At 35.8% G+C, this 20,290-nt stretch overlaps 1 protein-coding gene across 1 annotated transcript in view; it reads right to left on the reverse strand.

Annotated features, from left to right (window-relative positions):
- Htr2c (5-hydroxytryptamine receptor 2C) overlaps positions 1 to 20,290 on the reverse strand; it is a 189,452-nt gene that overhangs the window by 16,418 nt on the left and 152,744 nt on the right. The window contains exon 5 of the mRNA XM_070038972.1: positions 3,094 to 3,294. Within this exon, the coding sequence (XP_069895073.1) occupies positions 3,094 to 3,294 (201 nt within the window). The remainder of the gene's footprint in view (positions 1 to 3,093; positions 3,295 to 20,290) is intronic.

Consider the following 20,290-nt stretch of genomic DNA (forward strand, 5'->3'; position numbering starts at 1 on the left):
CCTAGGCATAAACTTTAGGAAATATATAAATGATTTCTACAATTAAAAATGATAGCCACTGTGGAAGGAAACTAGAAGAAAATGGAATATGGAAAAATAATTGTCATGGTCATGGAGGGCAGAATTAATAATGTGAAAGCAATGATATTACAGAAGTCCATAGGCAAATTCTATGTAATTCTTATTGAAATTCCAGTTATGTCCTAGGGCTGGGAAGGTTGCTCAGTGGTTAGAGTGCTTGCCTTGCATGCATGAGACCCTGGGTTCAATTCCTCAGCTAGAAGTGGCGCTATGTCTCGAGTGGTAGAACACTAGCCTTGAGGTGAAGAAGTGAGGGACAGCGCCCAGGCCCAGAGTTCAGGCCCCATGACCAGCCAAAAACAAAAACAAAAACAAAAACAATTCCCCAAAACAAAAAAACCAAACAAACTTCCAATTATGTCCTAAAAATCATAAACACAAAATCACCAAAGCTGTCATAAACAAGAAGATTAACTTCACCTCGATTATAATACCTGATTTCAAAATATACTACAGAGCCATTATAAAAAAACACAAAAACTTGGTCCTGGTACAAAAACAGAAACCTAGATCAATGGAATTTAGGTAGAACTAGAAATAAATCCACATAGCTATAGCCATTTGATTCTTGGCAAAGGCACCAATACAAACATTGGTAAAAGACAAGCTTTTCAACAAGTAGTGTTGGGAAATCTATGTATCTATAATAGAAGACTAAAATCTCATCCTTACTTTTCATCTTGTACAAAAATGAACCCAGAATAGATCAAAGACCTTAATGTAAGACTGGAATTTGAAACGAGAAAAAGAAAACACTTGAAGATACAGACATAGGCAATGACTTTCTGAATTGGACTTCAATAGCTCAGAAAAAAGATAGCAACAATTGATAAAATGGAATTGCAACAAATTTAGAACCTTCAGCTTTCAATGCCTATGTGCATCTCTTTGTTGTGGTTTTGTTTTCTCTTCTGTCTTATTTGTTCACTCACCTGTCTTTGGCAGGGTAAGAAGGACAGAGAAATGGAGAGACAAAGGGTGAACAAATACATCAGTAGTACTCACTAGATACTATGCTGAAAATGAGCTACACAACTTGTAGGTAAGATGGGAGAGAAAAATTGGGAGAGAGCGAGAGGAGGGGTGACTTTGTCCAAAAAGAAATGTACTCTTTACCTAACTTATGTAATTGTACTCCTCTGTAATCACCTTTGTAATAACAACAATAAGGCATAAAAAACCCTTCTGCGTAGCAAAGGAAACAATTACCAGAGTGAAGAAGGAGCTTATAGAAATGGAAAAAAAAAATCTTTACCAGAAATTCACCTGACAAAAGATTCATATCTAGAATATAAAAAGAAGTAAAAAATAAACACCCAAAGAACAACAAATCCAATTATTACATGGACAAATGAAATGGACACAATCTCAAGGGAAGAAGTACAATTTGCCAATAAATATGTGAAGAAATGTTCTTCATCCTCAGTCCTAAGGAACTGCAAATAAAAACTTAATGGAAATTATACCTCACGTCTGCCAGAGTGACCATTCATTATCAAGAAAATAAAGAACAGGGAACTGGGGAGGTGGCTCAGCGGTAGAGTGCTTGCCTTGCATGCCTGAGGCCCTGGGTTTGATTCCTCAGCACCACATAAGCAAAAAGAAAAAAGCCGGAAGTGGCGCTGTGGCTCAAGTGGTAGAGCTCTAGCCTTGAGCTGAAGAGCTGAGGGACAGCGCCCAGGCCCAGAGTTCAGGCCCCACGACCAGACCCCCCTCCTCCAAAAAAAAGAAAAAAAAAGAAAAGAAAGAACAACAAATGCTAACAAGAATGTGGGGGAAAGAAAGCTTCATCATATGCTATTGATGAAGTGTAAACTATTGAAGCCACTATGGAAAGCAATATAGAGGTTCCTGTGCCAGACTGCATTCTTATTTGGTCCATGTTTGCTTACAATGCTGTGAAATGAGCTTTTTTTATTCTCTATTTGCCACTGAAACTTTTAGTTGCATACTTGCTAAAGTGAACTAAAAGTCACAGTCATTTTCTTGCAGTTTCTGGCTGTTTCTAAATGCTGGCCATGTGATTGTTCACTATTTTATTAGATTCTCAATGCTTTTGGAGATTTTGTGCACATTTTTTAGTTGTCTTCAGTCTGATGGGTAAATTGCCCAGTTTGTTATTACTGAAAGCTGATGTATCTAAATTTCACTAATCCCTTATCTTAAAAACACATAAATTCATTTGATCAGTAAAGACACAAATCTTTTGAAGAGATCAGTGAAGATTGTAGAGAGTTCTTGATCTTATTATAAATGTTACCTAAATATTTTACAGAAACTAATTTGAATAGAAATTATTTAATAGGACATAAAGCAAGCTCAACTGGAAGAAAATACAGAGGATTGTAAAAGCCCTCAATGGGATTTAGATAAAATTCTTCATTTTAATATTAGCACTGTTCAAATGTTTTAAAATATTTATTTCCCTTAAATTCTCTCAATTCTTAAAGGAACCAGTAACTTCACTTCTTGTGTAATCAGAATTCAAGAACATAATTTAGAGCATATGATAAATAGTGGCTTGTAGATTTAATAGCACCAGAAATTTAAGGCATATGTACTTCATAAAGATTCAGATTGCATTATTAATTTTTCCATGTAACAGTTTGTGAAATTACAATAAAAATATGAAGGCTTATATTCTGGGATTGATGAAGCTTTTCTAAGATCTAAATGTTATCATTTAAAAATTTATACTTTAATTTATAGCTTTTTGGTGGTAAGAGTGTTCTAAATATCACAATGGATTTGTATCTGTGTTGCAGAATCTGTTGGCATACTAAAGCAAAAATTACCAGAGTAAATGGAAACTTTATATCATTATATTCATATGAATTATATTTGTTTCATTATTGTTAACCTAAATATCAGATAAATAGGTTAAGAATAATTGTTTTACACATTCCCGAGTACACGCAATTTTACCAGTCGACGTCTGTGCGTTGTTCACAGTACATAATCCGAAGGTATTGAGCATAGCCGCTGCAATTCTAATGGCCCAAGTGTATTTACCTATTGAAATTGCCCAAACGATAGCAATCTTCATGATGGCCTTAGTCCGCGAATTGAAACGGCTATGCTCAATAGGATTACGTATTGCTACATACCGATCCAGCGATATAGCGCAGAGGTGCATGATAGACGCCGTAGAAAACAGGACGTCTAAAGAAATCCAGACAGGGCACAAATATCTAGGTAATGGCCAGACATAATCTGAAAGAGAGCAGAGGGAAGACAAAAACACATTATTCAAATTGTACTGCCTAAAGTTAAATTTTAGTCTACGTATTTTTCTTCTTTATCTAAAGCTTTCAAATAAAGTGAAATTTTAAAATTACTTTTCATACTGATGATGATGGTGATGATAATGATGATGATAACAGTGACAACAGCAATGACTTCAGTGGTATTTTTTATTGAATTAAACTTTATATACCATGAAAGTAATAAAGTGTAAAATTCCATGGCAGTTAAAAATTCACAATATCGTACAAACATCATCTCTCTCAATTCTGAAATATTTAATCACTTGTTCGAGAAACCAGTATCCATTAGTTACTCACCACTCCTATTTCTTCCTTGCCTAAACCCTGGGCAGTCTCCAATCTGCTTTCTGTCTTTACTTAATTTAGGAATTTCACATAGTTGGAATTTATAAACATTTTATCTTGTTACTTTCACCTCACAATGTTTTCAAGGTTTATTTATTTTGCAGCAGTATCAGTATTAATTGTTGATATTGTGTTCAGTTGGGATTTTGGATTCTTTTTTAAGGGCTTCTTAGTGGTGCTATGTATAGATGCATATTAGTTTTATATACTACATGTTTACTGAAATCCTTTATTATGTCTACTTTCGTGTGCATGGAGTCTGGGATTTTGCACATACAAAATCATGTCATCTGTGGATAAAGGTAATTTTTATTCAATTTTTTCACCTTCCCTTTGACTTGTTCTTTTCTTGCTTAATTGCTCAAGATACATTTTTCAGTACAATACTGAATGAAAATAGTGAATGTAGACATCTTTTCTTTTTTCCTTACCTTATACAAAAATATTTAGTTGTTTTTATATTGGATTTTTCATAAATACATTTAATCATTGTTGACAAAGTTCACTTTATTCCTACTGTGTTAAGCACCACTAATATTTTTAAAAGTGAATAAAATGTGTTTTAATAGTTTAATTATTTTGTTTAAAAGCACTAAAAAGAGTCTTTTACAGTGTTGGAATTGAAACACAAGGCCTTGTACATGCTAGGCAAACATGCTACCACTGACATACACTCCTGTCCCAACTATTTTTCCTAACAACACCTGACCTCAACAGAAATGATTTCAGCTATGTCTGTATTACCAGTTGTTATTATTTTATCAAATTTTACTAAGATGTGAATATAAGCAACTTTATATCTTTAGAAAGCAAGGAATAAATAAAATCCTTTGTTGTCTATTTTTGATATGACTACAGTCCTAGAAAATTTGTGGCTTTTCTAAAAACATCACTTTATTTAGTAAGATGAAATCATATGTGGTCTAGTTACAAGATAAATATAAAATAATCAGGAGCTTTAACTAGACTAAAATCAAGTGGTATAAATGGAAAATGGGGGAAATAGCCCATTCATAGTAGTGACAGAATTCACTAGAAATAGTAATGAAACTTTTAAGAAGATAAGCACAGTATATATATATATATATATATATATTTTAATTTTTAAATAAGTATTAAATATTTGGAAGAATGCAAAATTACGTCTAAACCAATGGGAAGATATATTCTATGCTTGTGGGTAACACAAGTTTTTTTGTTTTGTTTTGTTTTGTTTTGGTCGGTCGTGGGACTCTGGGCCTAGGTGCTGTCCCTCAGCTCTTCAGCTCAAGGCGAACGCTCTACCACTTGAGCTACAGCGCCACTTTTGGTTTTCTAGTGGTTTATTGGAGATAGGAGTGTCACGGTCTCTCCTGCCGGGGCTGGCTTTGAACCTTGATCCTCAGATCTCACCCTCCTGAGTAGCTAGGATTACAGGCGTGAGCCACCAGCGCCCGGCGTAACACAAGTTTTAAATGCATTTACTTGTGATACCATACATGTATGAAAAGATAACATCAATCATACACAGATTGTTTGAAGAAAGGAATTACTTCTCAACGTATTTCACGAGCAATCCTGTCCTTGAAAATAAATCTGAAATTTACACTCATACAGATAAAGGAGGAAATGACAGAATGAAGTAAAAAAGTGAACAAACATTTTATATGATAAAATAATATCTACAATCTAGAATAACATGTTAACTTTCTTAATCCTCTAAAGAATATCTAGATATTTTATAGCATATAACATAAATAATGGTTAACTTTTGAAGGATTTCCTTTGCATGTGGAAAGACAAGAATGCCCACTAAAATGACATCCATTAGTGTACTATGAAAATTAAAAGGAATACAAACTTAGGGATTTAAAAAATACAAACAAAAACCCCCCACCAATGTGAACATAGAATAGTGCAACAACTTTACAGATAAATCTTAAGTACTAGTAGATAACTTTAGAAAGGTTGTTGGATATAAAGGTGGCAATTAGGAGGATTAAAGCCAGCCTAGGCAAAGAGTTAGTGGAACTTCGTTTCAACAAAATAAGCTGAATGTGATGCTGCTTTGTTGGCATTGCTAATAGAACTGTTTTCCTGTGAACCCCTTCTCTTACATAGTGGTGATTCTTGTGTAAGAATACATCAATCTACTATGAAAATTAGAGAAACATAATGGGAAGTTATTAGTAAATATATTCTGTTTAAATGTCTTATTTTTTAGTCTAATTTTTTTTGTTAATCATGGGGCCAGGCTATGTCCCTCAGCTCTTCAGCTCAAGTCTAGTGCTCTACCACTTGAGCCACAGTGCCACTTCCATCTTTTTCTGCTTATGTAGTGCTGAGGAATCAAACCCAGGGCCTTGTGTATGCAAGCCAAGCACACTACCACTGATACCTTCCCAGCCCTAAATTGCACTCTTTCTATAGAATCAGAAGTAGAAGGCCTATGTAATTAGCTGGGGGTTGCTCCCATTTTCTGGACACCAGACTCTACACTGCTTATTCTCATTACCTGGCCTTGTACAGAATTCATTGTTGATTGGATAGTGCATCAAACATTATCTCTATCTGCTAAATATTGGGGTGTATGGAACTAGCTTTCTTTCTTGAAATTGCATATGTCCTCCTTGTTTCTTGCCTGATATTAGATTGTGTTTCTACTCAATTTAGGATTTTTTTGTATCCTCTCTGGACTATTCCCAAATACCACACTTCTCATTTGCATATTCATTTTTGGCATTTGTGTCTTTTCATTTATAAACTTTTCTTTTATCTATAAATAAGAATGAGATTCTCTCCCCTTGTAGATACTTTGCTGCTGTCATCCTAAATAAATATATCCAACTCCCAAGTGCCACGACCTTGGTGCAGTTCTGATAGTAGGGGCATTATATATATGATGAGATTAATTTCTGGCAAGTCTCCTGGCTCGTCTTATGGCTAATATGGCTCAATGCAGATGTACTTACCTGAATTTAGAGACCTATACACAACTTCCTCTTACAAACTACAGTCATATGCTTAGTCTATAGTTTCTACTACACATTTCTCAGAGTGCCTTCCTAGTGATGTAACTCAGCATTTCTCTTTTCTTCACATGTAGATTCAATAGCTCTTCAGTGATGCTGGTGGTAGTCCTGGTTTCTGACCTGATGAAGTGGGCCAGGAGATGGGACATCCTACATATGCAACCAGCCAGCCCCCTCTTAGAATGGAATAGGGTTTTCCTGGCAGCACTATGCAGGATGTTCAACCTCCCGGCCCATGTGAAGGTCAACTGCTCCACCATGAAAGTTCCAGCAGCTGTTGCAAGATGTTATTAATAGAAGCTTTGCTGTATGATTGATATCATACAGGCTCCTTCTGGTCGTCTTTTGTTCCTGATGAACTGGCTGTGATTATTAATAGTCCAAATGATCTAGAAATCTGATAACTAATAATCCATTTCATCCTAAAATTTAACCCCCAAATCTCAAAACTATAATTTCATACATACATGCATACATACATACATACATATATATCTACATAAATAAATACATACATAAAAGGAGAAGTCCTCTGATAATTCTAGGATATTTCATGGGTTACACACTACAACTCCCCTTCCATTTTAGGCTTGCCCTTCTGAATAATGCACATGGATGTTTTATACACTACATCCTATAGCTTGAAGAAAGTCCATAGATGTGACACACATAATTTTTTCCCAGATCTATCCCGGTTGAAACAAATTATCCCATAAGAATTACAGCTCAAATGGCCTAGAGGCATTACCCTGAGACATGAGGCCTTGGGGCTAGTGTAGCTACCAAATCCTGAAACAGAGATTTATCTAAGGAAATATTCTATTACATATTTTTTTCAGTTGGAAATTCCATCTAAGGTATTTTTTCATCTCAAGTCTTAGAAGCCTGAGAATTTTACCTGTAAAACTAAGTGATACCACATTTCTAACTGGATCGAACATCTGGAAGTATCTATATGACTTACAAATATTTTTAGAAAAGTACTCTGGATTTATCCTCCTGAGATAGTTCTAAAACTTCATAGATTTCCTTATGATTTCTGATTTAGTGGCTTCTTTTCCAGTTGACTTCAAGCATTTCTCTATGGGTACATGGTAAAGATTTCCATTATTTATATTTTCTTCAGAGTCCATTGGCAGACAAGAATAAGTTATATGGATCATAAGTTGTGAGAAAGGAATGAGAACCATGAAGAAATCATGAATTCGGGAGTCTGGAGGAAGATGACAGAGGAAAATGTGGAGGCTAAAAAAGCTCTTGCATAGAAAGCAGTTTCAGTGCTCTAGTGAACAGTCCTAGGCTAGGGAATCACACCAAGTGTGCTATCACAGTACAGAGAGTTTGGCCAGAGAGGGAAAATCCAGGCAGCTTGATCAATGAGACAGATCTGAGCACTTGGTAGTGTCTGGTGTCCATGGCAGCAGCAGCGGCAGCAGCAGCTGATGCCATACCTGCATATCATCAGAAAGAGCCCGGGACAAAGACACCAGATGCAGTGTGTGAGCAGATTCTACTCACCACCAGCAAGAACTGACAAGGAGCAGAAATCTTCATCCTGCTGATCTCAGAAACTAAGAGGCTTGTGTGAGTACACTCAAGACATCCTCACCCCTTCTCACAGAACAGTGGTGGGAAGGTAGCCCCTCCCCCATCACCGGAGAAGAACTCCACCTTTGATACTGACAAAGGCTGACCAGCTAGCTCCAACTCAGGCCTTGGAAGAAAACAATAGGAGCCATTCAGCAGGTCACTGGAACCTGACCTGACCTGCTGGGCTCAGTTCTACCTGGGGAAAGTCACCACGCCCAGGCAGAGAAAGCTCTGCCCCCGGAGGAGTGACTTTCTTCACTGGGTAAACAGAGGCAGAGGCTGCCCCTCCCCACTACAATCTAGGCAGCATGCCCAGCAGCAGGAGGGGTAAAAGGCAAAAAATTAAAACTCACAGAGCCAGGCTCCAGGCCTGGCTCTGTGAGTATCTCAAGATCTAGCCCCTCAGGGAAAAGCTACTGATTGCTGAAAGGCCTCAATCCTACCAAGAACCTAGCCTCATCACAGCAACTCTGATAGAGGAAGCAGCCACCTCCTACTTTTGTGATACTCAAAGCAGATCTCCCTCCAACTGAACTAGCCTAGGAGGAGGATCACAAAGTCCTAGGTAAGGCAAAACATTTTTCTGCCTCCTCAGAGGAGAACCAAACACCACAAGCAAACCAGAGACTCCACCAAGAGACTGGTTATGGACCCAGAGGAGATACAAGATCTTCCCCCCCACCAAAAAAAAGTCAAATAACTCATTTTTCTACCTAATTGTTTTTATTTTAAAAAATTGTTTTCTATTTTTTCCTTTCATAATTTTTATTTTAGGTGTATGTGTGTGTGTGTGTGTCTGTGTGAGTGACCTAATTGCTGGTCTGCTCATCCCCAGATATGTACCCATTGTTGATTATTATATTAGATCTTATCTTTCATTGTGTACATAATGAATTGATTACACAATTCACAACTTCTTAGGCTTAACTTCTTTAATAGTAGTGTTCTTTCTTTTCTTTCTTTTTTTGGGGGGGGTCCAGTTGTGGGGACTGAACTCTGGGCCTGGGCGCTATTCCTCAGCTCTTCAGCTCAAGGCTAGCACTCTACCACTTGAGCCACAGTGCCACTTCCGGCTTTTTTTTCTGCTTATGTGGTGCTGAGGAATCGAACTCAGGGCCTCAAGCATGCAAGGCAAGCGATCTACCACTGAGCCACCTTCCCAGACCGTGTTATTTCTTTATACCTATATAAATTTTAAGTATTCCATTTTTAAGTTTTTAATTTTTAATTTTTTAATTTTTTCTGTTTTATCTCTCTCCTCTCATCCTATCCTTTTCTTCTATCAGTATTAATTCTTTATACTTACATGATTTTTAAGTGTTTCTTTTTTTAACTTCAAGTTTTTGTTTTTTCATGTTTTCTTGTTTCTTTATCTCTCTCCTTTCATTCTGTCCTATCCATTTTCTCTCGGAGATTAGGACATGGCTAAATTCACTCTTTCCTTTTACCTCTCCACATCCCTCTAATCCTATTTTCCCACACAATTCTCCCTAAACCTAGTAATTTCTGGTCTGCTGAGTCATTCTTTGATGTTCTTAGCCCATTAATCCAGAGTTGTTTGATGTTGAATAGATTGTATCTGTTCAACAAGATTGTACCTACGGCCATTTTGACTGTGCAACTACAGGATGAAACCATAAACAATCAACTAAGGGAAATGAGAATAAACACTGAATACCAAATTAAGGAGGTAAAGGAGTTTATACAAGATTTAAAACAAAGCTCCAACAAAGAATTTGAAGCCATCAAGGCCTATCAATTAGAAGGAAAGGAAATTTAAAAAACAAAGTAGAAAGTCTTGACAGTAGGTTAGACCATGCAGAAGATCAAATCTTGGGGATTGAAGACAGCCTAGATACTATGGAGAAAGAACATACAACTATCCAATATAAATGCAAGAAATATGATCAATTCAACATTTAGAAGACATCATCAAAAGGTCTAATCTGAGGATAATGGTTGTACAGAAGCTCCTAGAGACAGAAGTTAATGGTCTAGGAAATTTATTTAGCAGGATCCTAGCAGAGAACTTTCCCAAACATGCAAAAAAAAATTGGCCTATTTAGATACAAGAAGCTTTTAGAACCCCAAATAGACCAGACCAGAACAAGACATCCCATCATCACATTATAATCCACAAAGGATCAATTGAGACCCAGGAAAGGATCCTTAAAGCTGTCAAGGAGAAAAGATCAATCCCTTTAAAGGAAAACCAATTGGAATAACCTCAGATTTCTCAGCAGAGACAATTAAAACAGGAAGAGGCTGGAATGATGTATGCTAGGCCTTAAAAACTAACAATAATCAACCAAGAATACTGTACCCAGCTAAACTCTCCTTCATAATGGAAGGTCAAATAAAAGCTTTCCATAGCAAAGAAAAACTGAAACAATATATCTCCACCAAACCAGCCCTACTTAAAGATGAAAACCAACAAGAGCACAATACAGGCCAAGAAACAGCACCCAAACTGAGAATCCAAGAACCATAGGAACAACCCAGTTGTCACAGCCTCCAAGAAGGTGGATACCATGGCAGGAACTACCAAACACCTCTCAGTCCTAACTCTCAATATTAATGGACTTAACTCTCCAATTAAGCGACATAGACTGTGTAGTTTGGTTAAAAAGCTGCCTTCGAGAGTCACACCTTGCCCATAAAAAAAACATATTCTGAAAGTGAAAGGGTAGAATAAAATCTACCAAGCAAATGTCCTCCATAAACAGGTGGGCGTTGCAATCTTAATATTAAATGAAATAGACTTCAATTTAAAATTAGTAAGAAGAGATAAATAAGGCCGCTACATACTAATTTCGGGGTCTCTCCTTCATGAGGATATTACAATCCTAATATCTATTCACCAAACAACAGAGAATCCAAATTTATCCAAGAAACACTATTTTCCCTCAAATCTCACATAGATCCAAAGACATTAATTATTGGGGATTTTAACACACCACTATCCCCACTAAATAGATCAACCTGGAAAAACTAAACAGAGATACCACATATCAAAAGAACTGCATAGACCAACTAGATTTAACAGACATCTACCAAATATTTCACCCAGCAACATCAGAATACATGATCTTCTCGGCAGCACACAGAACATTTTCCAAAATAGACCACATTATAGGTCACAAAGCAAACTTCCAAATTCAGAGACATTGAAATAAGGCCATGCATTCCTTCAGACCACAAGGGAATAAAATTAGAACTCAACACCAAAAGTCATTCTAAAGAAAGTCTGGTAACACATGGAGAATGAACAACGCATGGTTGAATCACCAGTGGGTCATGGAAAAGATTAGAAAGGAAATTCAAATGTTCATGATATTTAACAAAAATGAACACAGAAATTACCAGCTCCTCTGAGACCCACAAAAGGCAGTCCTCAGAGGCAAGTTCATAGCTCTGAGTTTCTACATCAATAAATTGAACTGATTTGAAACCAACAATTCAATGAGACATCTGAACCTCCTTGAAAAAGAGCAGCAAGCTACATCCCAATCCAGTAGATGGAAACAAATAATTAAAATTAAATCAGAACTAAATATATTAGAATAAAAAGAACTATAGAAAGAATCAACAAAACAAAGAGTTGGTTCTCGGAAAAAATTGACAGGCCCTTAGCAAATCTTATCAGAAAAAGAAGAGAACACACCCAAATAAACAAACTCAGAGATGAGAATGGAAATATCACCACAGAAACAACCAATATTTAGAACATCATAAGGAAATACTTCACAAATCTTTATGCTAATAAGTTTAAGAATCTTGAAGAAATGGATGATTTCCTAGGAAATATCAACATGCTGAAACTAAACCAGGATGAGTTAAACCAACTTAACAGACCCATTTAAGCATAGAAATAGAAACAGCAATAAGAGACCTCGCATCTAAGGTTTAATATTTTTTGTGTGTGTATCGGTCATGGGGCTTGAACTCTGGGCCTGGTCACAGTCCCTCAGCTTTTCAGCTCAAAGCTAGCACTCTACCACTTGAGCTACAGAGCAACTTCCAGAGACCTCCCATCTAAGAAAAGCCCAGGACAGGATGGATTTACAGTGTAATTCTACAAGGCCTTCAAAGCAGAACTCACACCAATACTCCTCCAACTCTTCAATGAAATTGAAAGAGAAATTCACTAATGAACTTTTTCGATGAAGCCATCATAACTCTCATCCCAAAATCAGGCAGGGATTCATCAAAGAAAGAGAACTACAGACCCATTTCTTTGATGAACATCGATGAAAAACTTCTCAACAAAATTTTGGCCAACCGACTTCAACAATTCATCAAAAAATCATACACTATGATCAAACAGGATTCCTTTCAGGGATGCAAAGCTGATTCAATATATGCAAATCAATTAATATAATTCATTACATCAATGAGAGCAAGGATAAGAACCACATGGTTATTTCAATAGATGCAGAAAAATCATTTGACAAGATCCAATACCCCTTTGTGATGAAGGCTCTGGAAAAAGTAGGAATTCATGGAACATTCCTCAATACAATAAAGGCTGTATATGGCAAATCTGCAGCCAGCATTATACTTAATGGTGAAAAACTAAATCCATTTCCTCTAAACGCAGGAACAAGACAAGGATGTCCACTCGCTCCACTTATTTAGTAGTAGAAAGCCTACTTACAGCAATAAGACAATATCCAAACATAAAAGAGATCCAAAACTCTCTCCCTCTTTGCAGATGACATGATCTTGTTTTTAAAAAATCCCATGGACTCCACTCATAAAATACTCAAGCCGATACAAACGTTTGGCAAAGTAGCAGGGTATAAAATTAACCCTCAAAAATAAATGGCTTTTCTGTATGCCAACAATGAGGAGAATGCGGCTGAAATCAGGAAAGCACCTCCCTTTGTAATAGCCCCACAAAAAATAAAGTACCTAGAAGTTAACTAAAGAAGTAAAGGCCTCTATGGTGAAAACTTTAAAAACCTGAAAAAGGAAATCAAAGCAGAATTTAGGAAGTGGAAAAAATTCCCATGCTTCTGGATTGGAAGGCTATCTACAAATTCAATGTGATACCTATCAATATTCCAACCTCATTCTTCTATGATATAGAAGAAGTAATCCAAAAATTCATATGGAATATTAAAAGACCCTGAATAGCAAAAATGATCCTTAACAGAAAGAATGGTGCTTGAGGAATATCAATACCAAATTTCAAACTCTACTACAAAGCCATAGTAATCAAAACAGCTTGGTACTGGCACATGAAGAGACCTCGGGACCAATGGAACAGAATTGAAAACCCAGAAATGAACCCACAGAAAATATAGCCACCTAATCTTTGACAAGGACGCTAAAAAATAGAATGGAAGAAAGACAGCCTCTTCAGTAAATGGTGCTGGCAAATTTGGTTAAATACCTGTAGAAAAGTAAAGTTAGAACCTTATCTATTGCCTTCACCAGAATCAACTCCAAATGGATCAAAGACCTGGAAGTCAAAGCAGACACCCTGAAAACGTTACAGGAAGGAATAGGAGAAATCCTAGGTCTCCTTGGCACAGGCCAATATTTTCTTACTAGAGACCCAAAAACACAGCAAATCAGAGAAAGGCTGGACAAATGGGATTGCATGAAATTGCAGAGCTGCTGCATTGCAAAGGACATAGCTAGCAAGATCAATAGAAAGGCCACGGATTGGGAGAAGATCTTCACTAGCCATATAATGGATAAGGGGCTCATATCTAAAATATACCTGGAACTCAAAAAATTAAATTCCCCAACAACAAATCCTCAAAGAAACAACTGCTCCATAAACAAGTGGGCTAAAGACTTACAGAGAAACTTCTCTGAAGAGGAAATAAGAATGGCCAATAAACACATGAAGAAATGCTCAACCATTCTAGCCATAAAAAATGCAAATCAAAACAACATTGAGATTCCACCTCACCCCAGTTAGAAGGGCTAGAATCAAGAACTCTAATAACAACAGATGCTGGAGGGGATGTGGACAGAATGGAACCCTACTGCATTGTTGGTGGGAGTATAAATTTGTTCAACCACTTTGGAAAGCAGTATGGATGTTCCTCAAAAGACTCCACATAGAGCTCCCCTATGACCCAGCAATTCCACTTTTGGGCATTTACCCAAATGATCACAAACAAGACCATATTAAAGCTACCAGCAAAAATTATATTTATTGCAGCATTATTTACCATAGCTAAGATCTGGAACCAACCCAGATGCCCCTCAGTAGATGAATGGATTAAGAAAATGTCATATATATATAATATATATATATATAATATATATATATATATATGATTACAATAGAATTCTATACCTCCATCAGAAAGAATGACATTGCCCCATTTGTTAGGAAATGGAAAGACTCCGAAAAATTTCTATTAAGTGCAGTAAGCCAGGCGCAAAGAAACATAGGTCTCAATGGTTTTCCTTATTTGCAATAACTAGTTTATGTCTGGGACAAGCAGAAAACATCAAAAGCTATGTGCATATGACCTGATAAGACGATATTAAGCGAAATGAACCCCAAGATAGGGATACAAGTGGTTTTTTTCTTTCTTGCTATTTTTTCTAACGTATTTATAATGTTTCATGTGGTTTTTTTTGTTTTTTGTTTGTATGTTCCTCCCCCATGGTATAATCCTATAACTCCTGTTTTCACTGTATTTGATGTCGGTGCCCTCCGTCTCATATATACCTTTCTCTAACTTGGGGAGGGGAAGGGAAAAAAGAAAATGCTTAAATAGGGTTACAGATTGACCCTTGTAACAATGAGATGTACAAGACACTATGTTGAAAAACAAATTTACAATTTAAGCGGGGGGGGGGTGTAGTGGGAGGCAAGAGTGTAGTTGTAGAGGTGGAGGGGATGGTAGGGGGAAAACGATGGAGGAGGTAACAATGCTTGTTAGGAAATATAGTCATGACTTTTCACATATAACTGTAACCCCTCTGTATAGTATTTTTACAATAAAAAAAAGTATTAGAAAAAAGAAATCATGAATTCTTTCTTGGTGCTTTCTGCGAAAGAAAGTACACATCAATAAGGATTTCACCTATGCGTGTTCTATGTGTCCCAACTCTCTCCATAGTGAAGGAAAAATAAATGATGCAGGACAGGGAACAAGGTGCAAGTGTGGATTTTATTTTATGGTTCTAGAGTTTCTGTTTAAGATTTTGGCTCTACTTTATTACATTAAATATATCCTTATTCTGATATTTTATTTTCCAAGAACAAATTATAAAACCTATTTGAATGTCATCTATGAAAAGTGATTTAAAATCACTATCAGAAAAATAGCTCTTTAAAATATAGTTTTGATGATAATAGCAGAATTAAAATTGCTGACTTTCCTAGGTACTATTTCAGTATGTATTGTAGGTACATCATCTTTTTAATGAAATAGACTAAATTGTAAATGCTGTTCCATATATGTCTTTTATATTCATCAATCAAATCTGTCATAATCTATTCATAAATACTTAAATGCATTGATTATTATAATATGATTATTATGATATGATTAATATGATAATATTTGATACAGATCTTATGGAGGGGAAGGATGGGGTGAATGATGAAATGGTTATATTACTGATCAGGACACATTGTACTCACAAACTGGTATATTGAGTGGAACAAGTACTTAAAGATAATAAAAATATGATCAAAATTACTAAAATGCAGATATTAAATATAATTATTTATTAAATATAAATATTCTAAATAAGAATTTAGTCTCAAGGAAGTAATTCAGCATTAGAAAATTTTTCACAAATATTTCTAGTTTTAAGACCATTTACAAAGGACTTCGCTGTAGTACATTTTTTTTACAGTAAAGTTTATCTTACATGTAGTTATTAATATATGCCATTCATCTTAAGGTAAGTAAATAGCTAAATATTGCAGATGGGTAGCAAGATTTCCTTAAAACATCAGGTATCAGTCAGGCTTTCAAATTGCTCAATGTGGAATTAGTTCAAAGAGCTACAGTCTACAGCCTGAGATCAACAGACTAGCTGCTTTCTGTTATGAGCTTGTAACCTGTACTCACATCTGTTTTATCCAGTTAATAATGCTTTCATTTACTAGCAGTAATGACTAAAGGCTTAGCAAGTTACATCTTAGAGAACCTCAAATATTTGGCCTTGAACACCCCCAATTTCCCTTTCTTCACATTATGGTTTGAACCAATTATGGGTTAAAACTAAGTAGTTCATTACTTTTCATGTGCCAAATTTGCAAATACCTTCACACCCTAAATTTTACTGCTATCCTTCACAATGAAAATAGATTAAAACAGAATATGAGCTTTAATGAACAGAAAAACACAAATGCCCTCTAAAGCTTCTAAATGGAACTAGAAAGGTAAACAAAATCAGGGCAACCAAGGAAGGAGCCAATGAAATTTGGATGGCTACTAAGCCAATGCTTTTTTTTTTCTACTGAAAAAAATAGGTATGTAAATAATAACTCTTGGAATAGCAAGGTAGCAGAGAGGCCAGTGGGACAAAGATATCTCAAAAAATGTGTCTGCATGAAACAATAGGAAGGAGACATTGGGAAGAATGGTGACTATTCTGTCACAAGATTCCTGATATTGGGAGAATTTAGGGAAATGTTAGTAATCTTTTAAAATAAAAAATCTCTTTGAGACTCTTCTCAGAAGTCACCTCTCTTGAGAAGCAAATAGAATGCTGCCTCACACATAATAGAGACTAATATCTGAATAAAGAAATGAGTGAATTTCCAATTGAAACTTCATAGTTTGTATATCCCTCCTAGAAGTTAATATGCTCCTCTAGTTTATCATGTATCAAACATTTCAAGGAGAGCTGTGGGCCTAGGACTCATGCCTACAATCCTAGTTACTCAGGAGGCTGAGATATGAGGATCACAATTCAAAGCCAGCATGGGCAGGAAATTCTTTGAGACTCTTATCTCGACTTAATCAACAAAAAGCCAGAAGTGGAGGTGTTGTTCAAATGGTAGAATGTCAGTCTTGAGTGACAAGTACCCTGCCCCTCAGTTCAAGATCCAGTATAGACACAAAAGTGTTATCAGTAGAATATGTATAAACACAAATATAGAAACATGATTCCTATAGAACTTTGACCTATGCTTAGTTTTACTCTCTAAGGATGTAGAAATTCTGAATATAAAGTGTCCTCTCTAACACTAATTTGTGGAATGAATATATTTACTGCTAAATTTAAATCTATGCTACTTATCACTTTTCATTTAATGAATTACTTATAATCTATTTTTAGATATTGCAAAAGATTTATTTTTCTCACTGTGTAGAAAACATGTGCTAAAACTTCAAATATTCATTTTTAAAAAGGAATCTTTGTTATTGACTCAGAGAGAAATTATTTCAAGTGACTATTGGTCTTATCCTCATCCTAACCTTTTGTGACTCACAAATAGTGATTTAAATTACACTAATAAATATAGATTTCAACTTACTGTGATTTTCTAATTGCTTATTTTATCATTTTGAGGAGAATTTATTACTAATGAATTGTGACAGCAACTATTATCTACTGAACATAATCCTTTTTCTATTTTTAAGATGTGACCTATGTTGACTCATTTATTGTTTTTATTATTATCTTTAATGGTTATGTTACGGAGTTGCCATTTAACAAAGTAATTATGAGTACAATATAACTTGAAAAATGTTGTTCTTCTTAGACATTCTCACCCATATCTCCCCTATCCATTCTTTATCTTAATGGAGAAATTTTAATATATTAAAAATAAAGTTAAAGGGTTTCTTTTTTTTGTCTTTTCTTTTTTTTTTTTTTTTTTTGGTACTGGGGATCGAACCCAGGATGTTGCACTTGCTAGGCAAGCGCTTTGCCACTGAGCCACATCCCAGCCCTAAAGGGTTTCTTTCCTAATATTCACCAGTGAAATCAAATGTCATTTGAGTTGGATAATGTTTACCTGAGGTACTCTCTGACCACTAATTCTGTCATTTTCTGTCCTTTTACATCACATATTTGTCCCTTGGTCTAAACTATTCAATTTTCTTTTATTTTTTTCTGTAGACATAAAGGGTAGTTATTGTGCCTTGTCCTACATCTTTCTGTCACTTGTGTCTGACAGCTAGAAACTAAATATATATCTAATTCCTCTCTCACTCTCTTTCTCTTTCTCTCTCCTAGAGGCTTGACAGTATGGGCTATTTAACTTAATTGAATCCAAAGATCATAGTAGAATTTGACAGTTCTTTTTTTGTAGACAGCACACAACTAATCTGACCTATCAGTCAAATTCCAAATACCCTGGGTTATCCTTTCACTGATATACCCAAAAGTTATTACATGCAGCTAAGTGCTTTAGCCATTAAAAATGTATGCTGCAATTACATAATATACAAACACATATATTTACACACAGATATATAAAATATACATGTATTATATACAATGTAATATGTAAGGAATCAGGGGTAATGTGCTAAGGAATTAGTAGTAGTTTTCTGACATGAAAACACCAAACACTAGAATTTCATCAGATTTATCAGTTCCTAGCAGAATCAAAAGTAAGTATATGAGGGAAGCCCTAAGGGTCTGGGGTTCTCTGGATTTTCAAAGGCTGCAGTCTGGCTGGATGGCCAGCCTCTTGGGATGGACTTCATTCCTGGTTTTATACCTTTTAGCTCTCTCTGTGTCACTTCATAGTAGTTTCCAAATCTGCAAAATGAGGGAACTGAATAACAGAACATTTTTTTAAACTTTTAAGTATTTTGTATGTTTTTTATTGTAAAAATACTCTATAGAGGGTTACAGTTACATAAGCAAGGTAATGAGCACATTTCCTATCAAGCATTGTTGCTTCTTCCTTTGTTTTTCCCCTACCATCCTTCCACAACTATCCCCCCTCCCCACATCGAAGTGGTAAAGTTCATTTTCAACATAGTGTCTTCAACATTTCATTGTTACAATGGATCAACCTTTATCCCTATTTAAACAATTTGTTTTTTCCCTTCCCCTTCCCAAATTAGAGAAATGTATATACAACATGCAGGACACCGACATCAAATACAGTGACAACAGGTGTTATACCTTGGGAGAAGAACATACAAAGAAACAAAAAAATCACATGGTACATTATAAATATGTTAGAAACAATAGCAAGGAAGAAAATATTTGTGTCCCTATCTTGGGGTTCATTTCACTTAACTTCATCGTATATGGTCATAGGTACATAACTTTTGACCTTTTCTGCTTGTCCCAGACATAAACTAGTTATTGCAAATAAGGAAAACCATGGGACCTATGTTTCTTTGGGCCTGGTTTACTTCACTTAATATAATTTTTTCCAAGATGCTGGAGGGGATATGGCCAGAAGGGAACCCTACTGCATTGTTGGTGGGAGTGTAAACTTGTTCAAACACTTTGGAAAGCAGTATGGAGGTTCCTCAAAAGACTCCACATACAGCTCCCCTATGACCCAGCAATCCCACTTTTGGGCATTTACTCAAATGATCACAAACAAGGCCATACTAAAGCTACCAGCACAACTATGTTTATTGTTTATTGCAACATTATTCACCATAACTAAGATATGGAACCAACCCAAATACCTCTCAGTAGATGAATGGATCAAGAAAATGTGATATGTATGTACACACACACACACACACACACACACACACACACACACACACACACACACACACACACACAATGGAATTCTATGCCTCCATCAGAAAGAATGACATCACCCATTTGTTAGGAAATGGAAAGACTTGTAATGGAACATTTTAAAAGCAAATGTTCTTATCAGAAGGTGGCTAAGTATTTCATGTATTTCTTTTCATAAGTCCCTATTTTAGCACATACATATTGTAAAATCTGATGCATGTAACAAGTGCAAAATACATTTTACTCCAGGGTATCAAAAAGATATTGCTTGCCCCTGTTCCTTATTTGATGATGGGTAATTCCTTACATCCTAGGAATAATCTTTTTCTTCATTAT

The sequence above is a fragment of the Dipodomys merriami genome, unplaced genomic scaffold, assembly GCF_024711535.1.
Source record: "Dipodomys merriami isolate MVZ:Mamm:240054 unplaced genomic scaffold, mDipMer1.0.p SCAF_3, whole genome shotgun sequence".
Lineage (NCBI taxonomy): Eukaryota > Metazoa > Chordata > Mammalia > Rodentia > Heteromyidae > Dipodomys > Dipodomys merriami.